At 36.1% G+C, this 12,604-nt stretch overlaps 1 protein-coding gene across 1 annotated transcript in view; it reads right to left on the minus strand.

The window, feature by feature from the left end:
- IQCM (IQ motif containing M) overlaps positions 1 to 12,604 on the minus strand; it is a 352,356-nt gene that overhangs the window by 179,463 nt on the left and 160,289 nt on the right. The window contains 1 exon segment of the mRNA XM_028168309.2: positions 11,666 to 11,800. Coding sequence (XP_028024110.2) covers positions 11,666 to 11,800 — 135 coding nt within the window.

The following is a 12,604-nucleotide window of genomic DNA, read 5'->3' on the forward strand; positions in this document are numbered from 1 at the left end:
GAGACAAAATGTCAAGAACTATCTTTTAAAAGTGTTAGAGGAGAAAGCAGGCAGAATTTTAGGAGCAGCTGCTTGGATTAGGTAGCTGAAGCAAGGTGAGGAGAGTCAGACCTTTCAGGGTTGCTCTTTGCCCCTAGGGTTTGGTCTCTAGTTTATTCAGGGGTATTCAAGCTCTAGGGAAAAGTGTTTAAATAGCTCCTACTGTCACAAACTGATTTATATCCAAAATCTAATTTGCATTGTGCATTTGGAAACATCCATTTTCAATAGGCAGATGACAGGTGAATAAGGGACTTAAAACAAGAAGAATCCTATAGGGAAAAGCAACCCCTATCAACTAGATCTCAGTGAATGATCTGGCATCTTTTAGTCAGCAGTTTTAGTAACAACGTGCCCTCTCCAGGTACCCACCCAGCAGACACGTCTCCTCTATTCAGTGTTACCAGCAACCCTGTAAATTTTAATTTGCTTTGCACACAATCCCTTATGCGTTAAACCTTTGTCTTTTTTTTATCTAGTTAACTCATCCTACAACGATTGACTAAGTCTTAAATACACTCTATAACTTTCCCTGATTTCCAAACTTAAGACATAATTAATATCAGTATCATCTTAGCACCTGATACATGTGTGAATGTATAAGCATTTACAACATTGTATTTATCTGGTTATATATGTGCATGTCCCTCCAGTTATGGAGACTCTGAAACCTCTGAACCACATTACATTTCATAGCACATATTAAGTGCTTAGAAGATATTTGTTGAATATATTTGCAACAATAATTTTATCAAAAAAGATTCTGGATTGTCTCAACCAAAGAAGACATCCATATAATATGCTCTAATGCATTGCCTTTCTCTTTATGACTTATACCAGAAATTATCCATCAGAGAAGAGAAAGTGCTTGTACCTTTCACACGGCTGAAAGCATTAGAGAATATCGGTTAAAATACCAGGGGAAAAAAAGTGGCATCCTGTTACACAGGGTTACACTACACCACTGACAAAACCTTTATATCTTTGTAATGCACAGAAAGAGTCTGTAGATTCACGGGACCTTAGCAGTAACCCTCAGAGCAGGTGGGACAAACATCAAACACTTCTCAAGCTATCCAGTGTTGCATAACAAAATACTTAAATCCTGCTAAAAAACTTCATGGCAGTACAATTCATTGGACTCATTGGTGAAGTGGAGATGATAGTAGAAAGACTATTCCTGTTGTTCAGTCATCAGCATGGGTGCCAGACTTTCCTAATATTGACCACATGCCTAAATCATCTTTATTGCTTCATTTCTGATAAGTAGATTTTGTGCTAGGAATTATACTCATTTAGCCACCTCCACATTTTTGAGCATTTTGTCCTCCTCTAGTGAATAAATGTAGACCTATACGTCATGAGCGCTACTGAACTGGATCATGACAAGGATCTGAAGATCTGACCAATATCAATATGTCTAAAATGAGAATCATTTTCTCCACATAACAAGCCATCAAAGGAAGCTAAATTGATTTGAAGAGGTAAGAAAAAATCAACACCCATTTGCGTTAACAGTATACATAACACACTTGATAAGAGATAAACGAGCAGATATTCCAGATCAGTGGGACAGGATGCACCACATGTTACATAGCCCTCCATCATTATCTGGCCACAACCTCATAAAAAGACAATGAAAAGCCAAACTGACTGAAATTAAAGCGTGATGGATGGAGGTTAGAAATAAAAATTAACGCCTTATAGAGAAACAGTGAGTTCAAGGATTGAGATTTGTACCAGCAACATAAATACATAGTGTGATCACATTTTTATTATGTAAAAAAAAAAAAAGAAGACAGATTGCCAGACACTTTCCCCAAATGGTTATGGTGGCACTAAGAGATCTTTAAAAGACCTGGCTACCTGCTGCAGTTGACCTCTAGTCATTCTGAATCATAAAACTGTCCGTATTTTTCATTTCATCTTTGCTTTTAGTATGCATTTTCAAAATGATTTATAAGAATGTGTTAAATTTATTTTTTATTTTATTTTTTATTATTTATTTATTTTTGGCTATGTTGGGTCTTATTGCTGCACACAGGCTTTCTCTAGCTGTGGAGAGCAGGGGCTCAGTAGTTGTGGCTCACAGGCTCTAGAGCTAAGGCTGAGTAGTTGTGGTGCACGGGCTTAGTTGCTCCGTGGCAGGTGGCATCTTCCCGGACCAGGGATAGAACCCATGTCCCATGCATTGGCAGGCGGATTCTTAATGTCTGTGCCACCAGGGAAGTCCTTTCTTTTTTAGAAGTAATTTAAAATAAGGCTTTTGTAACATGTTACCTCTGATAATTCTGCGTTATTTTTTTTAATGTTTATTTATTTATTTATTTTCTTATTAGTCATCCATTTTATACACATCACTGTATACATGTCAATCCCAATCTCCCAATTCATCACACCAACATCCCCACTTCCCGCTGTTTCCCCCCTTGGTGTCCATACGTTTTTTCTCTACGTCTGTGTCTCAATTTCTGCTCTGCAAACCAGTTCATCTGTACCATTTTCTACATTCCACATATATGCGTTAATATACGGTATTTGTTTTTCTCTTTCCGACTTACTTCACTCTGTATGACAGTCTCTAGATGCATCCACGTATCTACAATTGACACAATTTCATTCTTTTTTATGGCTCAGTAATATTCCATTGTATATATGTACCAAAACTATGTACCAAAACTTCTTTATCCATTCATCTTGATGGGCATTTAGGTTGCTTCCATGTCCTGGCTATTGTAAACAGTGCTGCAATGAATATTGTGGTACATGTCTCTTTTTGAATTATGGTTTTCTCAGGGTATATGTCCAGTAGTGGGATTGCTGGGTCATATGGTAATTCTATTTTTAGTTCTTTAAGGAACCTCCATACTGTTCTCCATAGTGCCTGTATCAATTTACATTCCCACCAATAGTGCAAGAGGGTTCCCTTTTCTCCACACCCTCTCCAGCATTTGTTGTTTGTAGATTTTCTGATGATGCCCATTCTAACTGGTGTGAGGTGATACCTCATTGTAGTTTTGATTTGCATTTCTCTAATAAAGAGTGATGTTGAGCACCTTTTCATGTGCTCCTTGGCCATCTGTATGTCTTCTTTGGAGAAATGTCTATTTAGGGCTTCTGCCCATTTTTGGATTGGGCTTCTTGTTTTTTTAATATTAAGCTGCATGAGCTGTTGATATAATTTGGAGATTAATCCTTTGTCCGATGATTCATTTGCAAATATTTTCTCCCATTCTGAGGGTTGTCTTTTCGTCTTGTTTATGGTTTCCTTTGCTGTGCAAAAGCTTTTAAGTTTCATTAGGTCCCATTTGTTTATTTTTGTTTTTATTTCCATTACTCTAGGAGGTGGATCAAAAAAGATCTTGTTGTGATTTATATCAAAGAGTGTTCTTCCTATGTTTTCCTGTAAGAGTTTTATAGCATCCGGTCTTAATTTAGGTCTCTAATCCATTTTGAGTTTATTGTTGTGTATGGTGTTAGGGAGTGTCCTAATTTCATTCTTTTACATGTAGCTGTCCAGTTTTCCCAGCACCACTTATTGAAGAGACTGTGTTTTCTCCACTGTATATTTGCCTCCTTCGTTAGTTGACCATAGGTGTGTGGGTTTATCTCTGGGCTTTCTATCCTGTTCCATTGATCTATATTTCTGTTTTTGTGCCAGTACCATATTGTCTTGATTACTGTCGCTTTGTAGTATAGTCTAAAGTCAAGGAGTCTGATTCCTCCGGCTCCGTTTTTTTCCCTCAAGACTGCTTTGGCTATTCAGGGTCTTTTGTGTCTCCATACAAATTTTAAGATTTTTTGTTCTAGTTCTGTAAAAAATGCCATTGGCAATTTGATAGGGATTGCACTGAATCTGTAGATTGCTTTGGATAGTAGAATCGTTTTCACAATATTGATTCTTCCAATCCAAGAACATGGTATACCTCTCCATCTGTTGGTATCATCTTTAATATCTTTCATCAGTGTCTTATAGATTTCTGCATACAGGTCTTTTGTCTCCTTAGGTAGGTTTATTCCTAGGTATTTTATTCTTTTTGTTGCAATGGTAAATGGGAGTGTCTCCTTAATTTCTTTTTCAGATTTTTCATCATTAGTGTATAGGAATGTAAGAGATTTCTGTGCATTAATTTTGTATCCTGCAACTTTACCAAATTCATTAATTAGCTCTAGTAGTTTTCTGGTGGCATCTTTAGGATTCTCTATGTATAGTATCATGTCATCTGCAAACAGTGACAGTTTTACTTCTTCTTTTCCAACTTGTATTGCTTTCATTTCTTTTTCTTCTCTGATTGCCATGGCTAGGACTTCCAAAACTATGTTGAATAATAGTGGTGAGAGTGGACATCCTTGTCTTGTTCCTGATCTTAGAGGAAATGCTTTCAGTTTTTCACCATTGAGAATGATGTTTGCTGTGGGTTTGTCATATATGGCCTTTATTATGTTGAAGTAGGTTCCCTCTATGTGCACCTTTTGGAGAGTTTTTATCATAAATGGGTGTTGAATTTTGTCAAAAGCTTTTTCTACATCAATTAAGATGATCATATGGTTTTTATTCTTCAATTTCTTAATATGGTGTATCACACTGATTGGTTTGCGTATATTGAAGATTCCTTGCATCTCTGGGATAAATCCCACTTGATCGTGGTGTATGATCCTTTTAATGTGTTGTTGGATTCTGTTTGCTAGTATTTTGTTGAGGATTTTTGCATCTATATTCATCAGTGATACTGGTCTGTAATTTTCTTTTTTGTTAGTATCTTTGTCTAGTTTTGGTATCAGGGTGATGGTGGCCTCATAGAATGAGTTTAGGAGTGTTCCTTCCTCTGCAATTTTTTGGAAGAGTTTGAGAAGGATGAGTGTTGGCTCTTCTCTAAATGTTTGATAGAATTCACCTGTGAAGCCATCTGGTCCTGGACTTTTGTTTGTTGGAAGATTTTTAATCACAGTTTCAATTTCATTACTTGTGATTGGTCTGTTCATATTTTCTGTTTTTCCTGGTTCAGTCTTGGAAGGTTATATCTTTCTAAGAATTTGTCCATTTCTTCCAAGTTGTCCATTTTATTGGCATAGATTTGCTTGTACTAGTTTCTTAGGATGCTTTGTATTTCTGCGGTGTCTGTTGTAACTTCTCCTTTTTCATTTCTAATTTTATTGATTTGAGTCCTCTCCCTCTTTTTCTTGATGAGTCTGGCTAATGGTTTATCAATTTTGTTTATCTTCTCAAAGAACCAGCTTCTAGTTTTATTGATCTTTGCTATTTTTTTTTTGGTCTCTATTTCATTTATTTCTGCTCTGATCTTTATGATTTCTTTCCTTCTGCTAATCTTGGGTTTTGTTTGTTCTTCTTTCTCTAGTTCCTTCAGGTGTAACGTTAGATTGTTTGAGATTTTTCTTGTTTCTTGATGTAGGCTTGTATAGCTATAAACTTCCCTCTTAGAACTGTTTTTGCTGCATTCCATAGGTTTTGGATTGCTGTGTTTTCATTGTCATTTGTCTCTAGGTATTTTTTGATTTCCTCTTTGATTTCTTCAGTGATCTCTTGGTTATTTAGTAACGTATTGTTTAGCCTCCATGTGTTTGTGTTTTTTACGTTTTTTTCCCTGTAATGCATTTCTAATCTCATAGCGTTGTGGTCAGAAAAGATACTTCATATGATTTCAATTTTCTTAAATTTACCAAGGCTTGATTTGTGACCCAAGATGTGATCTATCCTGGAGAATGTTCCATGCACACTTGAGAAGAAAGTGTAATCTGCTGTTTTTGGATGGAATGTCCTATAAATATCAATTAAATCTATCTGGTCTACTGTGTCATTTAAAGCTTCTGTTTCCTTATGAATTTACTGTTTGGATGGTCTGTCCATTGATGTAAGTGAGGTGTTAAGTCCCCCACTATTACTGTGTTACTGTCAATTTCCTCTTTTAGAGCTGTTAGCAGGTGCCTTATGTATTGATGTGCTACTATGTTGGGTGCATATATATTTATAATTATTATATATTCTTCTTGGATTGATCCTTTGATCATTACGTAGTGTCCTTCCTTGTCTCTTGTAACGTTCTTTATTTTAAAGTCTATTTTATCTGATATGAGTATTGCTACTCCAGCTGTCTTTTGATTTCTGTTTGCATGGAATATCTTTTTCCATTCCCTCACTTTCAGTCTGTATGTGTCCCTAGGTCTAAAGTGGGTCTCTTGTAGACAGCATATATATATATGGGTCTTGTTTTTGTATCCATTCAGCAAGGCTGTGTCTTTTGGTTGGAGCATTTAATCCATTCATGTTTAAGGTAATTATAGATATGTATGTTCCATTTACCATTTTCTTGATTGTTTTGGGTTTGTTTTTTAGGTCCTTTTCTTCTCTTGTGTTTCCCACTTAGAGAAGTTCCTTTAGCAATTGTTGTAGAGCTGGTTTGGTGGTGAATTCTCTTAGCTTTTGCTTGTCTGTAAAGCTTTTGATTTCTCCATCGAATCTGAACGAGCTCCTTGCCATGTAGAGTAATCTTGGTTGCAGGTTCTTCCCTTTCATCACTTTAAGTATATCATGCCACTCCCTTCTGGCTTGTAGAGTTTCTGCTGAGAAATCAGCTGTTAACCTTATGGGAGTTCCCTTGTATGTTATTTGTCGTTTCTCCCCTGCTGCTTTCAATAATTTTTCTTTGTGTTTAATTTTTTCCAATTTGATTTCTATGTGTCTCGACGTGTTTCTCTGAGGGTTTATCCTGTATGGGACTCTCTGCGCTTCCTGGACATGGGTGGCTATTTCCTTTCCCATGTTAGGGAAGTTTTGACTATAATCTCTTCAAATATTTTCTTTGGTCCTTTCTCTCTCTCTTCTCCTTCTGGGACCCCTATAATGTGAATGTTGTTGTGTTTAATGTTGTCCCAGAGGTCTCTTAGGCTGTCTTCATTTCTTTTCATTTTTTTTCTTTATTCCGTTCCGCAGCAGTGAATTCCACCATTCTGTCTTCCAGGTCACTTATCCGTTCTTCTGCCTCAGTTATTCTGCTATTGATTCCTTCTAGTGTAGTTTTCATTTCAGTTATTTTATTGTTCATTTCTTTTTATTTGTTCTTTAATTCTTCTAGATCTTTGTTAAACATTTCTTGCATCTTCTCGATCTTTGCCTCCACTCTTTTTCCGAGGTCCAGGATAATCTTCAGTATCATTATTCTGAATTCTTTTTCTGGAATGTTGCCTATCTCCACTTCATTTAGTTCTTTCTCTGGGGTTTTATGTTGTTCCTTCATGTGGTACATAGCCCTCTGCCTTTTCATCTTGTCTATCTTTCTGTGAATGTGGTTTTTGTTCCACAGGCTGCAGGATTGTAGTTCTTCTTGCTTCTGCTGTCTGCCCTCTGGTGGATGAGGCTAACTAAGAGGCTGTGGAAGTTTCCTGATGGGAGGGACTGGTGGTGGGTAGAGCTGGGTGTTGCTCCGGTGGGCAGAGCTCAGTAAAACTTTAATCCACTTGTCTGCTGATGGGTGGGGCTGGGTTCCCTCCCTGTTGGTTGTTTGGCCTGAGGCAACCCAACACTGGAGCCAGGCTCTTTGGTTGGTCTAATGGCAGACTTTGGGAGGGCTCATGCAAAGGAGTACTTCCCAGAACTTCTGCTGCCAGTGTCCTTGTCCCTTGGTGAGCCACAGCTGCCCCCCGCCTCTGCAGGAGACCCTCCAACACTAGCAGATAGGTATGGTTCAGTCTCCTATGGGGTCACTGCTCCTTCCCCTGGCTCCCGATGCACACTCTACTTTGTGGGTGCCCTCCAAGAGTGGAGTTTCTGTTTCCCCCAGCCCTGCCGAAGTCCTGCAATCCAATCCTGCTAGCCTTCAAAGTCTGATTCTCTAGGAATTCTTCCTCCTGTTGCCCGACTCCCAGATTGGGAAGCCTGATGTGTGGCTCAGAACCTTCACTCCAGTGGGTGGGCTTCTGTGGTATAAGTGTTCTCCAGTTTGTGAGTTAACCACCCAGCAGTTATGGGATTTGATTTTATTGTGATAGCACCCCTCCTACCTTCTCATTGCAGCTTCTCCTTTGTCTTTGCATGTGGGGTATCTGTTTTGGTGAGTTCCAGTGTTTTCCTGTCGATGGTTGTTCAGCAGTTAGTTGTGATTCCGGTGTTTTTGAAAGAGGGAGTGAGAGCATGTCCTTCTACTCTGCCATCTTGAACCAATCTCCTTGCATTCTTTTATCATTAGAATTTCTTATGCTTTAGAATACTATCTTTTTTAATCCTCTTTAATCCCTTCTATGCATAATCAAAATCTTATCATTAGAGAGCTTGTTCATATGAAAACAATTTTAGGGGAACCTCATTATATGCTCCCCATTTAATAACATAAAGCCATATCTTGAGAAAATAACAGAAAATCCAGTGTTGTCTGCTTGTGGTGGGCAAAGCTGTGCCCTGAGGAGCAGGAGGCCCAGGATACAGTTACAGTTTGCCACCAACTAGTCAGGGAGGCTGAAATAATCCATATCCTATCTCAGACCATTGTTTCTTCAGATGCAGAGTGTATTTCAGGTTTTAACATTTTTGTCTAGGGCTCCACAGTGAAAGTGGTCTTGTCTTCATTGTTGAGTTCATTTCAATTGCAGAAAACAAACTAAAAGTTCTATTTATGTGTTGAGAAAACACTGGAAAACCTTCAAAGTTCAAACTTCTAAAAATTAGTTAGATATGAGCATAGATAATATAGAACCAAATTATGATTTTCTTTCCTTTGAGATATGCCATCCTATTGTTATTAGTTTCATTTGTTGAGATGTAAATGAATATCAAGTAAAGGTTCTCATGTTTGCATAGTCTTCAGCTTTTAAGATCAGCCTCTACATGCAGTCTGAAGGGGCTTCATTATCCCAAAGGAAGATTTTCAGACAAAAATCACATCCTCAGTCACAATTTTTTGTTACCATAGTGATAAGGAAAAAAAATGGGAAAAAAAAAAAAGCTAAAAATACCTGAACACATACAGACAGTTTTGGAACTTTGACCTACTTGGTGTCATACACTGACGAAGTTAATCAGTTTAATTAAGTACATATGGGTTAGGTGAAATATTCTACTGGATGAAAAAATGTGTAGGTTGCACATCTGGAGCTATTATCCACAATCAAATAAGTCAGTATGAATGAAGATGACTGACAATCCAAAATGCATAAAATCAGATTCTCTTAGCAGAAGCAAGCAAAAAACATTAATTTAGCTCCATTTCCCATAAATTTTCTGTTTTCTTTCCATTATTTTAGAATATCTCCATTTTAAATTAAAGCTTCTTATAAACCACTAGAATTTTTGAACTGGATGTAGCAGCATAATTGGACATATATTTTAAATTATGTTAGAGTGGCTTCTTTCTATAAAGGAAAGCTTCCCAATTTTAGGCATTATAATAAAAACAGTATGTTTTACACTAACTGTTCTTTTGAAAATTCTAGTTTTAATAAGAAATTTAATCGAGTAAATAATTTACAGAAAACCTACTATATTGCAAGGCATTATCTAGTCTGTGAAAGATCAATAAAAGGCAGTACTTGCTGTCAAGAATATTTTAACCATCTATCTAATTATGCTCTTGTAACACTGAACTTTTAAATTTTACTCCACATAGTAAATGGAAAGAGCATTGAACTTGACTTGAAGAGACCAGGGATAGTTTCTGCTCTCCTAATGAGCTTAAAAAGGTCTCTAAGTCTCAGTTCTCTCATTTGTAAAATGAACATAAATGAGCATATCATCTTCTCTAGCACACAGGTCATTATGATAAGCAAGAGATGATACGGGTGGAAACCAGTGGATAACATTCAATACAAAAATCTCTATAGAAATACATCATTCAACAATTAGGTTCAACGTTTTAACATTTTCAAAATAAAAATTATGAAAATTATTTTTCATAATTATTTAAGTATACTTAAGAATTATTTAAGAATAATAATAGCAAACATTTATTGAGCACTTATAATGGGCCACATGTTTGACATTAATTATTTCATTTTAATCTCATTACAGCCCAATGACTTAGACAGTATTATCTTCCTTTTACATATATATAAAGTAAGGCATAGCCGAGATAAATAACTTGTCCAAAGACATACAGCTAGTAAGTGCTGAAGCCAGGAAATAAATCCAGGCAAGCTAATACTAATCCATGCTCTAAACCTAAGCCTTTATGACATACTTCAAAATAATCAGTGAAGGAAAATATCACTATGAAACTGTTAATTTGAAGAAAAACATATTTTAAATTACCAACACTAACCAGTATAAGTTTCTGAAATCCCTAATTGATTTTATTTTGCTGCATTCAATTTTTTAAATTTTATTATTATTTATTATAAAGAAAAATGGTAAGAATTTAAATGTACAACAGTAAATACAGAATACCCTTATGATAGGTTATTACTCTATCATAAATAATGTTGTAAAAGATACTTATGGCTTGGAAATTAATGAGTATTGTTAAGCAAAAAAGTAGATTTTCAAATATTTAGAAAATTCCAATTTTCATAAAAATGTTATATGCATAGAAAAAAACTGGGAATGATGAACATCAAATGTTAATTGCTATTTGTTAGTAATTTTATATATTTCTATATTCCCAAATTTTCTATAATAAATATTTAATGTTTTTGTCATCAGGAAAAATTTGCTTAAACATCCAAAGTGAACTGGATGCTTCTCCAGACTGTGAACAAATATTTACCAAGAGTCTAGAAAACTTTTCTAGGTACTAGGGATTCAGCAGTGGCAAAGCAAAGTTCATACATAGGTAAAGAATTAGATAATTACACTAAGAACTAACAAAGGAAGAGAACTTCAACCTATAATGAAGCTTCAACCTTGTCACTCTGACATTAATCATACCTTCCTACTGGTATGTGGGCCCTTCACTTCTATTAAAAAAAAAATCCTGAAATATTTTGTTTTGCTTGTTTATCTTTTCCTCTCAATTAAATTACGGATACATCATTCCTCATCTCTAAACATGGCAGCCAGCCATGGCATTAGTGTGGACATAGAAAGAAATGCTGAGAAGAATCTTAAGGAGTTAAGGAAAATTCATTGAGATTTCCCATACCTTGGTGACAATTTCCACTCCATTACTAATCTTTAGACAAGGGAGAAATGTTGCCCATTTAACTTATTAAATATTCCCAAACAAAAACAATATTATCCTTTCACTTATTGACTGTTCAGAAATGATTTTCTAACTGTGAAAATCTATTGTATTGAAATAATTTATAATGTTTAAACATTTAAACTTGACTATGTTCTTTGGTAACAAATCTATTCAGCAGAAATCATTTTAGCATCAGTATTTAAAATACATGGTGGTTTAAAATATATCCTGACATAACTTATATTGTATCAAAACTACATTAAAAGCTTAAAAAGCTAAAGAATCTCTTCTACCTCTCTAAAAATAATTTTACCATTTTAACTTCTTTTAACCTGTTCTTTTAATCTCTTCTTTCATATATATTAAAATCAGGTTTTGAAAATTTGAAAAAAAGGGACTTATAAGACAAGTTTAATGAAAGTAAGAGACGGAAGGAAAGAACAAAGGAGGAAAATATGGAGGAAAGAAAGGAGAAAGCAAAAAAAGAAATGAGAAACTACCTCTATGGACCAGGTCCCAAACCTCATCAATTTGCTGGTGCGTTGGGAAATGACCACAGTCATTGAAGTACTTAAGGAGCTCACTTCTTTCTAATCCTTGCCAATCTTCTCTTTTAGCAAACATTGTTTCATAGACTACAAGGAAAAAAAGATAAAATATTTTCTTTGTAAATAACATACCAAGTATACACCCCACCTGAAAGTGTGATCTGGATTTGAAGACACTTTCACTCCAGTTTTATTTTGATGTCTGGAGATAAGCCTCCATGAGGGGAGTAGGACCATGTCAGCCTCCCGGGGCAGGCAGAGGAAGTGGGCATGCTTCTCCCTCCCCCACTCCAAAGGAGGGAAATTTGGTCTTGCTTCGCCAAAGAGAATACTGGCATCCTCTGGCCTGGTTTACATGACAGTTGTCCATAGACTCTACATATATCAACGTTCAAACCACATCGTAAGACATAGCTCAGGGCTTCTAGGGGCCTGACTTCTGTTGATCCATTTCAGCATTCATTTTTTATTAGTTTTGATTAGTTTCCCTGATTTTTTCATCTCTTTTTGACTTCTACCCACATTCTAACTATTTACTTGAATTGGTGATTCCACTTTGGACTGCTTATTCTACTGCTGATTTTGCTTTTAAAATATCTACTTTTTGGTAACTTCATGCATTCCTACTTCCTACTTTAATGTCTTTTGTCACTCCTTGCTCAAGGCTTCCCCAGAAAATCATTCAGTCGGGCCAACCCTCACCTATTTCCCATACTTGGCATTAGACAGGGTTTAGATAATGACCAAGAGAACTGATGCACGTGTTTTGTAAGTGTAGTTCTCCATTTTACTTTTTTTTCAAAGAGGTGAAATTGAGTCTCCATTCTAAAGTATATGGATTAGCCCCATAAAGCTGATCGTTAATCAGCATTTACAAGTTGACAGGGTCTG

This window comes from Balaenoptera acutorostrata, chromosome 5 (assembly GCF_949987535.1).
Source record: "Balaenoptera acutorostrata chromosome 5, mBalAcu1.1, whole genome shotgun sequence".
NCBI lineage: Eukaryota > Metazoa > Chordata > Mammalia > Artiodactyla > Balaenopteridae > Balaenoptera > Balaenoptera acutorostrata.